Here is a 19890-nt window from a genome sequence, read left to right on the forward strand (position 1 = left end):
AGGTACAAAAAGAGGCTTTTTCGTCTCCAAATACAACAAAATTCTACGAAACATGAAGAATCTGGCCTGATTTGTTGTTTAAAGTCCATTTCCGTCTGTGATGAAAACTTTGCTTTGACCACTGCATATAAAGTAATTACACTCAATAATTAAAAGATTTAGAAGCACTCTAGAGATGTCAATCCAAGTCACCTGATGGCGCCATCTGGCAGGTGGCTAGGTGACAAACAGCCCTTTCGATTGACTTCCAAATTTGCCATACTCACCAACTTTGCCAAATCCACAATTTCAATGTCAAAAGATCACAGCTTCATGGCAAATTTGTACATCGCTACTCTGCCATTATGATTTCCGTTTTGTGATGCTTAGTCAGCAGTTTTCTGTCGGCGTTTGTAAAGCGAACGATTTTTTAACCAATCAAATTGCCGATCGGCATTGTTTTGCTTTAGCATTGGAAGGTCTTCTGTTTTTCAAAATTTTTGGCAAAAGTGGCAAAATTGGGAGCGAAAAGAACACAGGTCTCGTGGGAACAGTGTTTTGTATGGAGACGTATGGAGGTAAGTTCCAAAAATGCCAAGAATGCCAGATTCACCACATCTTTTTTATTTGGCATTTATGGCACTCAAATTTTGCCACTTTTGCCAAATTTTTGTCAATCGAATGCAAAATAATTGGCAAACAGGGCAAAATTGGCATATTTTGAAGTCAATCGAATTGGCTGAAAATTTGGTGTCACTGTTAAAAAGTTTTAGACCCTCTAAAGATTGTATGTGCTAAAAATCGTATATGTGCCAAATTTCATGCTTTTATCAGCATCTGAAGCTATATTCTTACTTTTTTACGTGCTAACATAATAACAAATTTTAATTAAGGTGGCGTTCCTTTCACTTTTTGAAAAAAAATCCCCAAGCATAAAGGGGACTACAGTACCTGACAATATGCTTGCATAGGGTCCTCCAGGGTTCAGGTACCCCCAAAATATTTAGGTACCACCAATCATTTTGGTACCCCCAAAATTTTTAGAATTCTAAAGTAGCCCCCTAACTTTGAGTTACCCCCTTTTTTATTGTTAAAGATTTTCTGCTCTTTTGTCATTCCTGGGAAAACACTTCCATGGTGGCCAGCACTTCTTTTTCAAAAAAATTCAAGGGTTTCAAGGGTCATTTTTGACTAATTTTCCAGGGTTTCAAGGGTTTTTAGTTGATCTTTAGTTTTCAAGGATTTCAAGGAAATCTGTCGACAATAGGAGAAAGGTTGAATTTTCAACTCTCAAGGTTGAATCGTCAACTCCCTTAAAATGCATAAAATACCCCTAAGACGTTTTCTTTAACAAAATCATAAAGACCTATAATGAAGTCTTTCAAACAAATCAGTCTTTTCAATCCCCTTGATTTGGAACAGAACCTCAATAACATTCTTCAACAGATACTTTCTTTATAGTTGTGGTAAAGGAGGGCCCAACTATAGTTGGGCCCAACGGAGAAAATTTTTTATTTTTAGTGCTTTAGATTTGCTGATAATTGATAATTTTACAACCACCCATTCTATCACCCAGACCTGCCGATCTCATGTAATTCCAGTGGCACTTAACGAGTTAAAGGGTAAACCCCTTAAGAATGAGTGTGGAATATCCCCTTGACTCTCAGGGGTTCCAAATGTATGTTTTCTCATTTAATTCACTGATGTTTGTATCCCACGCAGTGGGAAAAATTTTGTATTTCTGAAAGTTAAAATGGCTGAAAATGGCCACAAAATTTGGCATTTCAAAGGTTTCAAGGAATACAAGGGTCGCTGGCCACCATGGCTTCATGCAAAAACAACAGCCCCCACCCCCACTAATGAAAATGCAGGTACCCCCAAACATATCAGGTACCCCCTAAAGTTAAGATTACTTCCAGGTACCTGGCTTTTTTAACATTTTTTTTTTAGGTACCCCCTAACTGGGGGGGGGGGGGGTGGATCCTATGGCTTGATATTTTTACTGATGTTATGTATGAAAAGTTTAATTTCATGTCTTACTTAGATCACATTTGTCTAGATAAAAAGAATTGAATGTAGAGTAAGTAGGAATAAAATATTCAAGATGGCAGCACCAAATAGACCAGCTCCACCACCTCCATCAAGACCAGGTATAACTATAACTATTAATATAGAATGGTTGATGATTGTTAAGTATTTTTATAGCATTGGAAGCTGAATGTAACTGTATCAAAATTTAAGTTTTCTTTGGTAAAGAAGGTCTACAAAAAAGTCAATGCAGGCAATACAATGCAGCTTGATACTAGAGTTAGTCTATCTGAAGGATTTCTTGTCCCCAATCTTTACCTTAAACTTAAGGCTTGGGGACACGAGAAGTATTTTTCGTGTTGATGCAATGCAACATGCTCTCTCCCACCAGCACAAGAAACAATGGAGCAAAATTGATTTAAATCAATTTTGCTCCATTGTCCCAGCCGACAAAAGTGAGAACCACACAAATGTTATTAAAAGTGTTGTCAATTTTACTTTTATTGGTAAAAAGAAAAATGGAGTGGAGACAAAAGAAAGCGTTTCAGTTTGGTGGAATGGAGCATTTTGCATTGCACCAACGCGAAAAAAACTTCTTGTGTCCCAAGCCTTTATCATACATCATTTTACAGCAATATTTCTTGATTAGAGAAGTCCGCCCAGGAGCACAGGAGCACAGGAGGAACACTTTTTTAGATCAAAATTCTTATTCCATTATTCCATTTTTGTGTTTTTTTTTCTAGGTCATGTCCAGGTTGTGAAAGCCATTTACCCATACACTGCTACAAGGGTATCCATCAATTTTAATTCATTTCTATCTCAATCTCTTGTTTACTTCTGTTATTTTGAGTGCATGTAAAATTTTGTAATGTAATGTTTCTTTCTTTTCTTTCTTTTAGGCTGATGAGCTTTCATTTGCAGAGGGTGACATGTTATATATTGTAGATAAGGTTTGACGTTTATTTTTATAAATTGGTTTATTGGTTCCAAAATGGTGTTTCTCATTGCATTTTTTAAATAAATACTGGGTGTCCTAGAAAAAAGTTCCCCTCTTTGAAGTGAATTTTCTCGAGTTCTATGGACTGTTTAAGAATTAATTCTTTTAATTTGTTAAATTTAGTTAACTAGATCAAAAGTTATCATCTAAATGCTAAAACATTTCTTTTCAAAAAAGTTGAAAAAGGTGAAAAATGAGGGTATTAAATTTATTACATGAGAAGAGATAAATGTTTTTTATTCATCTGGAAATGCATTTCCATTTTTACTTATTTACTCGATTAACCACTCCAAAGGCGTTTCAAATCATTTGAGGGTCGAGATAAGCTGTAACATTTCTGATTGAAGCTTTCAATTGATCAAGGGTCCGGGACTGCAAATTTGTGAGTTGCTCCCAGATTTGTTGTTGGCGTGTTGTTGGCCACAATCGAAATCACTTACAGTGAGATCAGGCGATCTTTAGGGGTCACTCAACATCTCCTTCATTGTTGAACTCCTTTCTTGGAAACTGGCCACGAAGAGAACAAACAGACTTCAATCATTAGTATATTGATAAAAAAAGGAAAATGCTTTCCCTATGATGATTTAATACCCTCGTTTTTCGCCTTTTTTAACTTTTTTGAAAAATAATGTTTTAGCATTTAGGCCATGACCTTTTTCTTAGTTGACCAAATTTAACAAATGACCCTTCAAAATTTAAGTTCATCTTTCCTCTTTCTAATGCAAAAGGATTGATTCTTTATAACAGTTCATAGAACGCAAAGAAATTCACTTCAAAGAGAGGGACTTTTTTATTGGGACACCCAGTATAATAGCCAAAGATGCATGCTCTCTTGATCTACAATAAATCAATTTGCTGTATAGAATTTGTATAGATGGAAATGAAAAACAAACAATATGTGTTTTAAGATATTATTTGAAATGATAGATGCAGTGTTACTGCTATATTAATGGTTTTTCAAAGTACAGGTAGTCCTAAATTTACTTTAACCCTATTGTAAATTCCTAACTTTTATTTAGCTTCAAATAAAAAAAGAATTGACTAATTAAAATTTTCACACCGTGAGCATGATAACATCTCTGACAGTAAGGTGTCACAAAAACTTACATTCCTAAATACAAATTTATTTTCTATGTCAAATATATTGTATAATTTATTGAATATTTAGGATTAAATAAGCATTTTAGACTCAAGGATCTTTTTTCTAAAGCCTTTGTTAGAATACAATAGGTATTTATAAGAACAAAAGAAATTTTCAGTTTTTGCTTACTTTGGGCATGATGAGAAACCTCATCAAAATTTTTTTTTTGTTTAAAGTTACCTTATGTGACTAGGATCTGGTGTGCCAAATTTCATCCATAAAGACCTAATAGATCAAAAGTTAAGGGATGGTACAGGAACAGCCACCTAGTTTTGAACTGTCCCTAAAAGCCTAGTATGAATAGGGTTAAATTTAAAGAAGAGCTTTCCTCCAACTTTTTTTTCAGAGTGACCCTAATGGATGGTGGAAGGCTAGAGTAGGAAATAAAACTGGAATAATTCCTTCAAATTATGGTGAGAAATATGAAATAAAATGTTGGACCAAGCATTATATTGTTTTTACCAATAACAATGACAGGGTTCTAACAAAGCCTCGTAATATTTGTTAATGCTATTGAAATACTTTTGTTTAAGAAATGGTATTTTTTTGCAATTTCATATCAACACCTTATATAATGTTCTGATATTTTTTCTTTCTATTTAGTTCAAGAGAATACAGAATCAGTGGAAAATGCATTGCATGAAGCTGCAAAAAGAGGGAACATCACATTTTTAAACGAATGCCTTGCAAATAAAGTATCTGTCAATGGTCTAGATAAATCAGGTTCTACAGCTCTGCATTGGGCATCTGGTGGAGGCCACATGGAATGCGCAGTGGCACTCTTAAATATACCCAATCTTAATCTCAACGTTCAAAATAAACTTGGTGATACACCATTACATAATGCAGCTTGGAAAGGCCATGCTGATGTAGTTCAAGCCCTCCTTGAAAAAGGTTTGATAACATTAAAATGCTTATTGTTGTTTTTTAAGTCATTCTTGTTGGTTGCTGTTTATAATTCTGTCATATTAATCCAGTAACCACCCGTGTAGTGTGAGATGAACAAAGTTACCATCAATGATTCAAGAAATATAAGAAAGTCAATGTCACTGAACTTTACTAGCCAATAACCCTGTTTTGATATTCAATGATATCATCATCATCAATTACTTACCATGCTAATGCCAAAACATATCTGCACATTAACTTAAAAGTTCGATAAACGTAGTGGTCTAAAGAAACGACTATTCTTTTTTAGAATCAACCTTACAATCTAGTTTTTATATTTATAAAAACTAGATTGCTGACGTGTGAAAAGGAATGTCGGCGTGAATGATCCTTTTGTTTCGATAATAACATCAAAGCGGGAACTAATTTTCTTCTCGTTTCTTTCTTTCCTTTGTCTTTCTCATAACTTCAAGCTTTCCCTCAGACTTTCCCAAGCGTGGTTAGCTCAACTGGTTAGAGCATCTGTCTCATAAGCTTGGGTTTCCGAGTTCGATCCCTCCGGGTGTCAATTTTTTCAATTCTTCAAATTTCTTATTTTAATTCTCTTTCTATTAAAATGAAGATCAATCAAACAAGTAACTAGCATATATTACCTCCGCTCTCTGTGTAAGGTTTAGATAAGCTATGATAGCATCACTTAATAAGAACTTTTTTAAGTTTTTTTTTTCTTCAATCTTTTTTTTTACCACAAGTGATTATTCAAGGCTGAGATATAGAAGAACGGGTATAGGCGTTTGCGCCTGCGTTCGGTGACTGATAGTTTCAGTTTCAGTTTCACTACTTTCACTTTCACTTTCACTTTCACTTTCAGCCATCGTTTGCTTATCTTTCTTGCGTGGTTGTCATTTGAATTTCAGTATTCAGTGCTTATAAAATACGGTTGTTATAAGGGCATCAGAGGGAACAGATCATAGATTCGAATTGAACGCGTGATTACTAATAGCAAATAACATTACATAACGCGTCGATATCTCTTCACTCCCATGAAATGTGATTCAAAATTAAAGTGATGAGCACGAAAACAAAATCAAGAATTGGAAAATTTGACACCCAGAGGGATCGAACTCGGAAACCCATGCATATGAGACAAACGCTCTAACCATTTGAGCTAACCACGCTTGGGAGAGTCTGAGGGAAAGCTTGAAGTTATGAGAAAGAAAAAGGAAAGAAAGAAACGAGAAGAAAATTAGTTCCCGCTTTGATGTTATTATTGAAACAAAAGGATCAGTCACGCCGACATTCCTTTCCACACGTCAGCAATCTAGTTTTTATAAATATAAAAACTAGATTGTAAGGTTGATTCTAAAAAAGAATAATCGTTTCTTTAGACCACTACGTTGATAGTGAACTACTAAAGTGAAGTCACTTCAGTCCTCAGTTTAGTAGTTCACTATCAAACTCAGGTCAATGCTCACATATATTGGCATTAGCATTTCTCATTTTGCACGTTTAGGAGCTAATAAAAATATAAAGAACAACGAGAAGAAGTTACCATATGACTTGGCAAGGAAGGCTGATGTTGCAAGTCAATTGAAAGATAAATCTAGGCGTAAGTAAATCTCTTTTCTTTATTGTGAATCATGATATATAAGTTGGCCTAGGATTTGAAGGATAATTGCAAGCAACTTTTCCTTTTCAACGTGAATTTCTATTGCTTTTGAGTAAAAAGTGAGACTTTTGGTCCAATGTAATTCTACATAGTATTTTGAAATTTTCTACTAAATAGAATGGAAGCACAGATTTTCCACCCCAGTTTGAAGTTTTAATTTTAAATTCGGATCAATTTTTTTGAGATAAATACTGAATTCTTTTGAAATTATTTTTCTCAGTCAATTCATATCAATCTAATTTTCTATTTTTAAAATGAGCAAAAAATTGGCTAAGAATGATCCTGAAATGTCAATTCTCATCAAAATTTGAAATCCTTTGATTTTTGTAGCTTGAAAGTATGGTTTAGAACTTTGCATATTTTTTAGTTTTACAAGACATCAATCTCCTGCAATTTCACAAGATTTAATTTTGCGAAAAAAGCCAATTGGTTAAAATAGCAATTTAACTGACTAGTCTCAAAGTTTTGTCATTCAATGTTTTTGAGCTCAAGTTCTATTTTCATACCAAGTAACAATGAATTACCTCTTTTTTGCTCGTTTTTTTTTCAGTGAGCACAAGTACAGCAGGGGATTATGGGGCAGACGATGAGGAAGATGACGAGTAGATAAACAGTGTGGCTCAATTTTTTTACGCATATTCTTCCACACTCATTCCCATCTTCAAGATTTTGCTCTGTACAGTTTGAACTGCATTTTGCTGTAACGTGTTAATTCTTGTAGAATCGTAACTTTGAGATTTGGCTCTTCACCCTGGTTTTGTGGCTAAATGGATGATCTGTCATTTGAAATTAAAAGAATTGTATATTTTGCTCTTGAGAAAGTTATGTGGGGTAGTTTTTAATGGTTTTTTGTATGATTATTGGATTCACAATGCAATTACTTTGTTTTTTTTTGCTCGTATTGAACTTTTCTTTCTTGAATTTTCACCATCAGTTTGACTTGATTTTCCTCCATTTTCTCTTTAATAAAGCACAAGGTAGATTATTTATAATGTAATTTTTTTTTTGTATTTTCAAACATTAATTTTGTACAACAATTAGGATTAGTATATCCAATATGTAATTTTATAGAACTTTAAAGAAAAGAACAATTTAGATTTTACAGTGGTTTTTTGAAGACCACTTGCTCCTCAAGGTAGCTGGAGGGTAGGCTCTACTTTGAGTCTGATTGATAGATTTGTAATTTGCAGCCTACAGACTTGACAATTCGATTTGAATGAAATTTTGCATATTGGTTTCTTTGGTGATTGTAGAATCTGTATTGATTCATTTGTTTTTTGCCTCTTTTAATACATACCGTAACTTGGTCTAATGTCGACACCCCTCCTCTAATTCTGACACCCTTTTTATCAGCTGAAATTTATAGAAAGGTTGAAACTGTTTTTCTTTGCTTAGTGGTCAGAGAGGAATAATCGTTTTTCAATCAGTGATAGTGATTCAAGCATTCATTATTATTCCTTTCTCTAAAGAAGGGTGTCGGAATTAGAAGAGGTTTGTCGATATTAGACCAACTTACGGTATCAAGTATTCTTCCCTCTAGAATTGACAATTTTCATCATCAATCTTATCATTTTTATTTTATTCCAGCATAAATAAGAAAAAATAACAAAAAAATAACAAAAAAAAAAGATTGAAGATGGGAAAACTTAAATTTGCTGACCATTTTTGGGTAAGGAAGTGATTGATTCAACAAGTTTGCTAAAAAGGGGGGTTCAAGGGGTACCTGATTCCGCAATTCCGCCAAATTTTTCTCCAATTTTGGTCAAACCATCTAAAAATGAACCAAAATTCCTTTGAAATTCAAGATTTTTGTCTAAACTACCGCAAATTTTGAATTTTTTTTGCCAATTCCGAAATTCCGCAAATTTTTTTGCTAAATTCTGTTTTTCTGCACTAAAATTGTCTAATTTCCCGTCTCCGTTAGAGAACCCAATTTCTGTAATTCCGTCGAAATTTTTGCCAAATTCCACCACTCTGTCCGAAAAAAGGACCGATTCCGCTCCTCCATCAACCATGAACCCCCCCCCTAAAAATAAAGATTGTTACGAAATTCTGATGCCTATATAAGGTTATGATGATTCTTATTAATTTTTGGTCATGGTTTAGAGAGTTTATTTTCGTCAAAAAATGCTAATTTGAAATTTTTTTGCTTCAAAAGTTTAAATTGACGCCAAAAAACCGGATACCTGGGCTCGAAACATTCAAAAAGTCCCATAAGGGAATAAATAGATGTTACTGCATAGAAAAAAGTCTTTTAGATGTTAAATGCGTCTAACATACTTAAGGCTAATCATAGTTTTCTAGCCAAAAGGGTGCTTCCTTTTTTTGATAAAATTATTCTTATGATGAACATAAAAAGGTTTATTTTCAACCTCTTTGCTTTCGTTTCAGGATGATGACTTCAATGGTACGATAGGTTATGACACTATCATCAATCACATGAAAGATGGAAAGAAATTTTGTGACGCTTACACTGATTTCCTTATTAAAAGGTATTGTTTCGTGGCCTTATTAAAAGTTTGCACGATCGCGTGATCGTATCTCAAGCAAACTTCAAACTAAACCCATTAATGATCTTTTTTTAATGGTGATACAAAATTTTTATCAGTGAGAAGGCAACCCGTGAAGTGTGTTTATCAACGTGAATATTAAACCGTTTGGTAATATAAGTTCATTGTTTCAACATTTTAAGTGGCTTCAAACCCTACCCAGCAAACCAAAGGCAATGATTACTTTTGCTTAAACGTTTCACCTACATCAGCAATAAGTAGTGCAAAGTTTTTTTGTTTTTTTTCTAGACTTTATTTATTCTATTAACAAAACATTTTTATGATTTAAACACGTTAAATTTGCAGTGTGAATACAACCATAGTGTAAAGCTAGGTGCTCACGTAATAAAAATATGGCGTGATTATCATGCTTAATTGAGTTTTCTTTTTAGAACTACCTACTTTTTAACATTATCTAAAATTGAAGAATGAAAATAAAAATCACTTCATTTCAGGGCAAAACTTGAAGAAGATTACGGAAGAAACTTAATTAAGCTGGGAAGTCAAGCCGACGCACCTAACATTTCAGGGTATACATGCAAACGCATTTCACTTTATTTCTTTATTAATGTTTTTAATATTACACGTTTTTTTTTATAAGAACAAACTATATAAGAACATAAGGCTTCGAGGCCCAAAAATTTAAGAACATTCTAAAAACATTCTAAGGCTTTGGAGACTTAAAAACATGCATTTTCTTAAGAAATTACATCACAATGCTCAAAAAATGCTGAAAATAAGAACATTTTTAGGCATCAAATCCAAAAAACTAAGAACATCCCAAGGCTTCGAAAATTTTTGACGTTCTTATAAAAAAAAACGTGTACTAGCAATACAACACAGTATTGGTTACCTCTACCCTAACCGATAGTTGAGTTGCTTTAAATCAAGTGTCTAGCACGTAGAGTGGAGTAACAGTGGAGTTTCTATAACTCGAACACGCACGGAGAAAGCAAATTTGTTCGAGTTAAAGAGACATTCGAGTTATTGAGGTTCGAATTAGGGAGACTCCACTGTGTTAGTAAATTGAAATAACTGAGGGATCAAAATTTCTTCTTATTATTTTCTTCTTCTTTTTTGTTGTTATATTTAGGACAATGAAAACCTCTTGGGAATCATTGAAGCGAGGTATGTATCCTGTAATTTACGATTCTGGTCTGGCCATTTTTCTTGTTTTCATTTACTCAGACCATGTTCGCACGTGACGGTTCCGTTTCGCACCGAAACGAAATGAAGCCATTCTATTGGTTGGAAGTGACGTAAAACTTAAATGTAACCAATAGAACGGCTTCATTTCGTTTCGGAGCGAAACGAAACCGTCACGTGCGAACATGGTCTCAATAAAAATAAGCTAGCTTACTCTGCCAAATTTAAATTTACCTCCGTTTGATGTAAGGCCTGTGTCTATTCTCAAAGTGGGCACAAAGTTGGGCACAATTGAAAATAGGCAGGGCGAAAAATGTTTCTTAGTCTAGCTCGAAAAAGATTGGAATTTTATGCGACACTGCAACTTTATTCAACTTTGCGACTTGCAACAATGAGTATGATGGATAATGTAATGCAACAAATTTGTGGACTCTAGGATGAGCTGAATCCATTCAAGAATAATACCGAGTTTATATATCGAGGCGTAGTGGTATCACAGGAAAAAATCCGTGATAGTGGTATAGTGGTTATCGTGCTTGAATTCTGTCCAGCAGGAGGCCCGAGTTCGATACCCACCGTGGCACTACGATTCACTTGGCAAGTGAATGCTCCTTCGCCTGGGTCAACCCATGCCATGTGAGGGGAATTGGGTTCCATAATTCTGATAAAAGAGTATGGGTAGATGTTCCAGACATTGTGGTGTGCTGAGACACTTAAGAGGTTCTAAAAGTGCGAGGACATCCGTTCTCCCGTGTAGTTCGAGTGTCATGGTAGACACTATGGCTCGGCAGCTCGCATCTGCAGGGTTGCAATGTCTGCTTACGCTGTGATTCCTACTCCATCGTGGGTAGGACCCATTCCGATGCATCGGAGGGCATATCTATCTATCTATATATATATCGGATGATATCGAGGGCGACGGTAAGTTAAGTCGATGCAAAACAAAGTTGATACTCGATGTACGTATTCTGGTGTACGGTAAAACACCAAAATTCGATTTATCTCGAATACATAAACTCGCAAATATCTAATAGAATAATATTCTCCTCGTGTTAGAGAGCGAGAACATTGGTTTTTGTCACATGGAGCTTGGCAAACGATTAAACGAACTGGTGCAAACGGTCCAAGCGTTTCGTGAGAAACAGAAGAATGAACGAAATAAGGTTTGTCCTTTGATTAAACAATATTGTGGGACTCGAAGGCAAATTGAAATACAGTGGAGTCTCCATAACTGGAACAGGCACGGGGAACATAAATTTGTTTGAGTTAAGGAAATGGCAATTAAAGTTGTTCGAGCTAAAGAGACTCCACTGTATACGTATATAGTCCATCTACTATTAGGATACTGTCTAAATCACTGAGAACTGCTGATGTTACACTGTTCATGTTTAGTAGTTCTTGTCTTTAGGGGTGATAGGTTTCTTAAACATTTCCCTCCAAGGGCTAGTATGGTTATGTCACTGCATTTAATCACAGTATCTTATTTAAAACACTAGATAGAGCTACTCTGTATTTCCCAAGCAACAGCAGGTGAAGTAAAATAACGAAATACGCCATCTTTACTGAAAGTAGGTCACAGTTTGAATGGTGCGAAGCGACGAGACGAAAGATAGGTTTGATCGATCAAATTGCCGGCACCGAGCTATTGTCTATTTATCAAAGATGGCGGACTATTTTGCTTCAGCTAGGGACGGCGTAGCTCTATCTAGTGTTTTATATAAGATATCTCTGATTTGAATTATCAGTGAATTTTTAAACATGTCGTTTCTGTTTACTTCACTAGATCGACGATAAAATGAAAAGGCTGCAAAAAGAGAAGAGAAATGCATACGATATCGTTCTAAAGGTACAGAACTGTTACCTTTGATGAGTGGAGTTATTTGATGCAATAAAAATTCTGAAAAGTTACATAAAGTACGCTTTGGAAAAGTGTACATTGATTTCTTTTTTTGCCTTTTTTTCAACTAATACTTCAACTCTTACAAATTATTTATTTACCGTTGAAAATATGATTCAGAGCACTACAATTTGAATTATATTTGACAATGAAGATGAAAAAAATGATATATAATAAATGATAGAGTCTTCAATTTTGACACTATAGAATATCCTAATCTACATAATTACCTTACCAACGGTATATAATACGTCTTTTTCCCACTTTTTTGATAATTCTACAGGGCTATAACTGTATGTTTTGTTTAATATTTATTTTTCAGTCCAAAAAGCTTTACGAGCAAAGGTGTAAAGAGAGTGATAGCTGCAAACGAGAATATGAAAATAAGGCTTCGTACACACCTAAAGAAGAAGACAGGGTACGTCATTTTGTGCTCGCGATAGGTAATTTCTTAAGGGGCCACTTACGTTTTTATCATGCAATCAAAATATTTTATTTGATCAGTAGTGTAATGAATATTAGCCTTGTTTTTCGTTCCATGCAAGAATTGACAGAGTTGACTTTCTCATTGATTCTATATTCAAGACTTCAAGGGACCAAAAATATTTTCGAATTAAAGAAAGATTCGAAATATTACAGGAAGATTCGAATTAAACTGATTTGTCCGCATCTTAGCCAATTTCCGCCACTAGCTCGATCGGGAAGATTCTTCCAGAAGGGAATGATTTTCCGAACGGGAAAAATTTATTGGAATTTTTTCCGCCCCTTCTTTGGCGGAAGATTCTTCCTCACCTGTTCAAAAATGACTTAGTCTTACGCGGAATTTTACAATGGCGAGCGAAAACTCAAACAATTATTTGCGCGATAAAGCATTGAATTTCAAGGGCTTTTTACCGGAGAAAAATAAATTCAACCTAGAAAATCTTGCATAATTACCAAAATCTCATTTGAAAATGCCGGAACGGGAAGTTTGAAGATGGCCAGAATATCAAATCGCACATCAAAAAGCGGAAAAATAAGGTTTTGAAAATCTGATAAGGAAGATCTTCCCACTGGTGAACCATATTTCTGTCCCCAAATAGAGTTTCTAATCATTTTTTCAATCTTCTTTCAGTTAAAAAAGAACATCGGAAAAGCAAAAACAAACGTCGAAAATACTGGTATTTTATGTGCTTTTTTACTACTAATCTTTCACGGATTCAAGTTCTTTTAATAAAGTCATCGAGGGCCAAAAAAATTTAAGAAAATGTTAAGGGCATGTTAAGGATATTAACAAAGATACAATTACTTAGGTAATTATATGGTTGATTACATTTAGTTTAGATTTGTAAAGGACGAGCGGGGCGATAAATCCGTAATAGCCCCGCTTTTTTGTAATCGCCCTGATGTAAACAAAAATTTCTATTGGTTGAAAGAAAAGTATCGTACGATATTTTGATTGGTTAACAAAATATCCTACGAAATTTTTAAGCCAATCAAAATAAGAGTGTCAGTCGAATCTTTTTATATGTTTCGAAAAGAATAGCGATTGAGTGTTCTTCAATTCTTTTTTTGACCATATAATTAACGTGGAATAACATGGTATTCTCGGATGATTTTGGATTAATAACCCCTCGTTTCATTGAAAACACTTCAAAATAGCCCTCACTACGTTCGGGCTATTTTGAAATGTTTTCAATGAACCTCGGGGTTATTAATCCCAAATCACCCTCTATACCATGTTATTACTAGTACAAATTACATCAAAAAAATCAAATTACTCTAAAAAACACTAAAATATAAGAATATTTTAAGAATATTTTCAGGTTGAAAATTAAAAAAGTTAAGAATATCCTAAAGCTCAAAATATTCTTATGTTCAAAACGTCAGAGATTATAAACGTGCAATGGTCCAGTGTACTAATAGGCTGCACACATCCCCTCTGATAAGTTTTGATATATCAAAACTAATTTGGGGATGAATGCAGCCTAGTGTACTAAGCCAATTAATACGAAAAATATGATACCATTTTTAGTATTAAATAAGATCATTGGCTATGTATGAAATTAAACTATATATTTGACGATGAAAAGGATCTTAGGCCGTCTATGTTTATTGTGTTATTGCATATTTCTTAAAAATCTGGTTGTTCGTTGTATAAGTTCGATGTTTGCGCTTACCACGTCCATAATTAGCTACCTCTACCAACTGTAATAAGTTATTGACTGGAGAATATACACTAAAATACAAAAATGGCACGGCTTTTGTTCCTTTTCTCCGTACATTATTTGAAGTTTAACTGAATATCTTACTTCCAGATTCATCGTATCAAAGTCATGTCAAAAACTTAGAAGATTCACGACTTCGCTGGTTGCTAGAAATGGAAGACTCTTGTAATGTATGTAATGATGACTGAAACTTTAGTAATGGCCCCCTCCATAAAATCGTTCAGCTGAGACATGAACACAATTTTCGTCTTCAAATTCTGGTCAAATTGCTCATGAAACCAAAGTTTTATAATGCTTTCTATCCAGAATGGTAAAACTTAGTTGCACACTAAATGCAAAGCTGGGCTTTCTAGTAGTTGTACTGAATCTGGTCTCAGTCTAAATTCAAATATCGTCGTTTCAATATTTTTTTATGTTTTCTCGCCAGATATTTGAACAAATGGAGCTGGACAGGATCAAGTTTTTACGAAATCAAATTTGGCTTTACACGAATCATGGCTCCAGTTTAGCCGTCGAGATAGACGAGGTGTGTCTCTTTGTACTAAATTATGTGTATAAGAAAATTGGTCTTTGAACTTGTTCATGTCTAAAATATATATTCAGATGATACGATTTGCGACCCTGTCCCTTTTAAGGGGTTTGTAAGTGTTCTGTATTTTGCTTGCGATTATGTGAATCGAGATGGAACCTGGATCGCTTCGCAACTCTTATACAGTGCGGCTAGCTAGGCTAGTTCCACTTTTTTCTGGACACATTGTAATAGAGGATTTTATTTCCGTTCCTCATAACCAGCATTTCTCTTCCTTTATCTTTAGTCATCCTTAAACTCTCCATCTTTTGTGTTCATTCTTTTAGAAATACGAGAGTAATCGAAAGGTGTTGGAGAACTGTGACGAGGTTAAAGATGTTCAACTTTTCATTCAAACTAAATGTACAGGAACAAACAAACCAGGTACCCATGTCAAAATTTTTACTCTTGTTCTTCCCCGGAGCTGGAACAGAACGTCATGATAACATCCATATGTTACGACGTCCCTAACGTTCATATAACGTCCATACGACGTACCTAACGTTCAAATAGCGTCCACCTGACGACCCTAACGTTCATATAACGTCCCTAACGTCCATCTGACGTCTCTAACGTTAATATAACGTCTATATGACGTCCCTAACGTTCACATAACGTCTATATGATGTCCCTAACGTTCATATAACGTCCATCTTACCTCCCTAACGTTCAAATAACGTCCACCTGGCGTCCCTAACGTTAATATAACGTCCATCTGACGTCCCTAACGTTCATACAACGTCATACAGTGTATATGCCAATTAGAGCCCACATACTTCATAATACTGCGCATGCGCAATTTTCAACCGGTAGTGGATATTTAACGGCTAGAACCAAGTCAAATAATCCGGGGGACGGGTGGACGCACTTTTTCGGTTGGCGTTGTGGACGGCCAAATCCATCCATGATTTTATGTCTGAACATTCATTGTCTTTCGAAGTAAAATCGAGTGTAGGGAATTCTCAAATGCCATTACATTATGCGTAAAATAATTCTTTTAAAATACTACCCTGGCAGTTTGGTTGCCGTCGCTGAATAAAATCGGAGAGATTGGATTCCGTGGATTGGTTTTTGTCGCCAGATTTCCAGACTAACTAAAATTTTGCATCAAAAGATATTGACATTTGTATTACATTGCTAAGTTGGAACCTCTACTGACGGCAGCGTTAATTTACTCAACCTACCGGGTGACCCACGAAAAAGTTCGGACGTTTCTCGGCGTCTTGAGGCCGAACAAATGTCCCAAAGTGCTTGGAGTTTTATTATTTAGAAAGTAGATATCCTAACTTAAAATCCGAGCCATTACTTTTTAAATTTGACGCACAAGTTCCCTAGTTATGAGCTTTTAAACTCAAAATTCACTTTTCGGAAAGTGTAAAAAACAGGTAAAAAAGGGGTATCAAATTAGGTATTTTTAGACGTTTTTGATATACAGTTTTTGAGAAAATTCCTTGAAAGTGCCAATTTTGATAAAAACTAGTCTTGTTTTAAACAAAAACTACTTTCAAAGGTGTTTTTAATAATTATTAATGTCATAAAACTCGTTAAATAAGTCAATTTATAAGAGATTTTCTAATTGATTGCATTAATTTAATACCTCTTTTTTACGTGTTTTTTACACTTTCCGAAAAGTGAATTTTGAGTTTAAAAGGTCATAAGTAGAGAACTAGTTGGTCAAATTTAAAAAGTGATAGCTCAAATTTTAAGTTAGGATATCTACTTTTTAAATACCAAAATTCCGAGCACTTTGGGACATTTGCTCGGCCTCAAGACGCCGAGAAAGGTCCGAACTTTTTCGTGGGTCACCCGGTATTTTCTTTATTTACAGCTCAAATAAGATACGAGAATTATTATCATTCCAACCAACCGACGAACAATATGCGACATCAATCACACCCTGCTCAGCCACGCCCTGCTCAGCCACGCCCTATGCAAGGTAGCCCAGATAAATTATTTTTAAGCAGCTCTATTTGCTTTTGTGAAATTCTTAATACACTCTTCTCGAAATGTATAAAATTATTATATACTTCAACGTCGCCAGACATAATTAATGTTATCAGAATTGAAAACGGTCTTTGGGAAAACATTATTACATGTGTAAATGTCGTTTGAAGTGATTGTTTCATTTGAAAACGAGGCCCACAATGTTGTTGATTCATCTCAAGATTATGGTATTTTTAACACGATATTTTTATTCGTTTTCCTCGTAGAAGGAGCTTATTCGTCAATAGAAGATTTCGATTTCAGCAAAGTCAAAGCTCCCACTAGTAAAAACCCTTTGATGAAGAAAAACAGTAACAGTAGCAGCTACGCCAATGTCGGAGGGCGGTACGTCGTGGCGTCATTCGATTACGTTCCTCAAGGTCCGCAAGAATTGGAGCTTAAAACCGGAGATAAAATAGAAGTATGGATTTCTTTTTCATATTCATGATATGCACCATTGCAATGTCTTCCACGGACCCAATAGTTGATTGGTTGAAAGTGACGCATTGACTGATTTTACATCACTTACAACCAATCAGCTATTGGGTCCGTGATGTATGCAATGGTCCATGATGAATAACTTAACAAAGCAAGAATAAATTTAAAAATTGTCGAAAATATTTTAAGGGTTCACCTAAAAGATCTGCTATATCACAAGGAGATTACTGCCAAAAAACTGTGGCAAAATTTGCCAACCATGTTTGTTGTTATATCTCAATTGACATTGACCAGGCCAATACCATCTAATCTCTTTCAAATAATGTGGTATTTTATGTTTCAGGTTTTACGAGTAGAAGATACTGATTGGGGAATTGGAAAATTACGAGGTAACACTGGTGCTTTTCCGCTTTCATTCACCGAGCCACAGAAATAATGTAGAAGATTTGCTTGTGTCACTGTGTCATCGGAAAGCTGTGGAATTTGTTTGAGAGTTGACATAGATTTGTTCTCTTCTCGTCGATGGAAAATTTTATATTGTTCATCTAGAAATATGATTCTTAAATCCCGTCCTTTAAAGTTGTGCGATGATTCGAAATCAAGATTTGGTAGGTATATTTAGGTCGCTGTTTCAGCTGACACATGTGGAATGTGCAAAAATATTACCCCATTTTTGTGTTTAATTCTTATGGGAATTATTATTACATGCTTCGTTCCCTTAAAAGAATGATCTTTCAACCCCATTACATGATTTTGAACACCCAATTATCGCCGTTAATTATTCCCGTTCTCGGGAATACACAGGTTGCAAAATTAAAGTTTGAAGACAAATCACGCTTTTACTCGAAATTTTTATGTGCTTGTTGCATGACATGTATTTGTTCGAAAGGTTATCAGCTGTAAGTTGTGAAGCAAGTAATCACATGATTTGACTGTATTGATATATAATTTTGCAACCGTTTATTGTGTGTGATGACGCTTACTCAAAATCAAGGTTTTGCTAGATTTCTTTACAATAAATTAAAGTACGTCTACTACCATCTGAATAATAGTTTTACAAACGCTATTTTCATTGTTTTTAATCGTGGAAAGAAAAGATGTTCACTTAAAAAACGTTAACATTTATTCAGATGGAAGTGGTCGAACTATACACACGGTCTTGGATATTAATTTTAAAATTGGTGTTATACCTAGCTATACTAACTTTTTAAATGGTCTTAAATCAAGAAAATCACGGTTAATTACAGCAAAAAACGCCTTTAAATGATTTTGACCGCGCGGTTCGCGATTTGTTGAACATATACATAGGTTTTTTTATACGAATACTCCAATTTTAGATGAGATTAGGGGACTCTGAGAATAAAATGACGGAATATCTTCTTAAGTTAAGAAAAAAATTTTATATATTGATAATAGTAATGGCTGTAAAGTGTAATTTTAATGGTTTTATATGTTTTTATATTGATTTTGTATACTTGACAGTAGTTTTTTCTTCTATCGGGCTCTTCCAGAAAATTTTCATACATGGGTGGGTGGATATATTGTCCGAGGGAGAGCGAAAAATTTACAAAATTTGCCTTGTCCGGGGGTAAACTTGCTCTGTTTGATGGTAAGTTTGAATGTCCAGGGGATCAACTAATGCTTGTTCGGGAGTCGAAAGTCTCAATGTTCGGGGGTAAATTTCCAAAAATATTCAATTTTTTTCTTGAAGAGCCCATTTCGTTTTGTTGTTGTTTGTACCGAATGCAGTATAGTGGGATTTGTAATTATTATTTTGTTTTTTTGGCTAAATTTAATTACTGTACTCGATTTTTTCAGAACATTTTATCATCAACGGGAATCAACATTTGATTTGTTTTCAATAGAGCAAGGAACTTGAGTAGAGCTTTTTTCTTATTGGGTCGAGGCTTGATCAAAATACTAATACACCCCTGTATCAATCTTGTTCTTACCTCTGGCCTCCCATCTTTTCAGTTTTAATATTTTAAAATGTTTTTGCTCTTTATAAATAAGGTAACTGACAAATAGTTATATTTTTACCAATTTTATACAGGGGTGGTGGATCTTTGCAATTCTGAATGATCTTTCCTTGAAGTTGCATAATTAGTCACGTGGCTCTTGAGTACTTTATTATTATTTCCAGAAGAAATAACTGTTAAAGTCAGTTTACAAAAATGTTTTAATTTTGGGATTTTAGAGGTCCTATTAGCAGACTTATCTTTGTACATGAATCTGCTAATAGGAAATAGGTGTATTAAAGCAATATGTTTTCTTGTGAACAAATGTCTATGCACTTCTATTATTATATTATTTTTTTGATCACGCACCATTCATCATTTATCAGCAGCAAAAAGTTTTAGTTTTTTTTTTTTTTTTTTTTGAAGGAAGAATTATAATGTA

The 19890-nt window shown here is 34.6% G+C and overlaps 2 protein-coding genes across 2 annotated transcripts; both read left to right on the forward strand.

Moving 5' to 3' along the window:
• Positions 1-2024: 2024 nt before the first annotated feature.
• Positions 2025-7806, forward strand: LOC136814125 (osteoclast-stimulating factor 1-like). Its single transcript, XM_067070635.1, has 7 exons — positions 2025-2129; positions 2751-2797; positions 2907-2957; positions 4492-4558; positions 4749-5039; positions 6547-6642; positions 7253-7806. The coding sequence occupies exons 1-7, from the start codon at positions 2084-2086 to the stop codon at positions 7306-7308; spliced, it is 654 nt and encodes a 217-aa protein (XP_066926736.1). The 5' UTR covers positions 2025-2083; the 3' UTR covers positions 7309-7806.
• A 481-nt stretch (positions 7807-8287) lies between these two features.
• On the forward strand, positions 8288-19135 carry LOC136814124 (proline-serine-threonine phosphatase-interacting protein 2-like). The gene is made up of 14 exons (XM_067070634.1): positions 8288-8371; positions 9094-9194; positions 9707-9781; positions 10345-10379; positions 11454-11560; positions 12181-12243; positions 12617-12712; positions 13409-13454; positions 14592-14671; positions 14929-15027; positions 15357-15453; positions 16898-17005; positions 17280-17473; positions 17834-19135. The coding sequence occupies exons 1-14, from the start codon at positions 8339-8341 to the stop codon at positions 17924-17926; spliced, it is 1227 nt and encodes a 408-aa protein (XP_066926735.1). The 5' UTR covers positions 8288-8338; the 3' UTR covers positions 17927-19135.
• Positions 19136-19890: the final 755 nt, after the last annotated feature.

The sequence above is a fragment of the Clytia hemisphaerica genome, unplaced genomic scaffold, assembly GCF_902728285.1.
Source record: "Clytia hemisphaerica strain Z4C2 unplaced genomic scaffold, Clytia hemisphaerica genome assembly, whole genome shotgun sequence".
In the NCBI taxonomy this organism is placed as follows: domain Eukaryota; kingdom Metazoa; phylum Cnidaria; class Hydrozoa; order Leptothecata; family Clytiidae; genus Clytia; species Clytia hemisphaerica.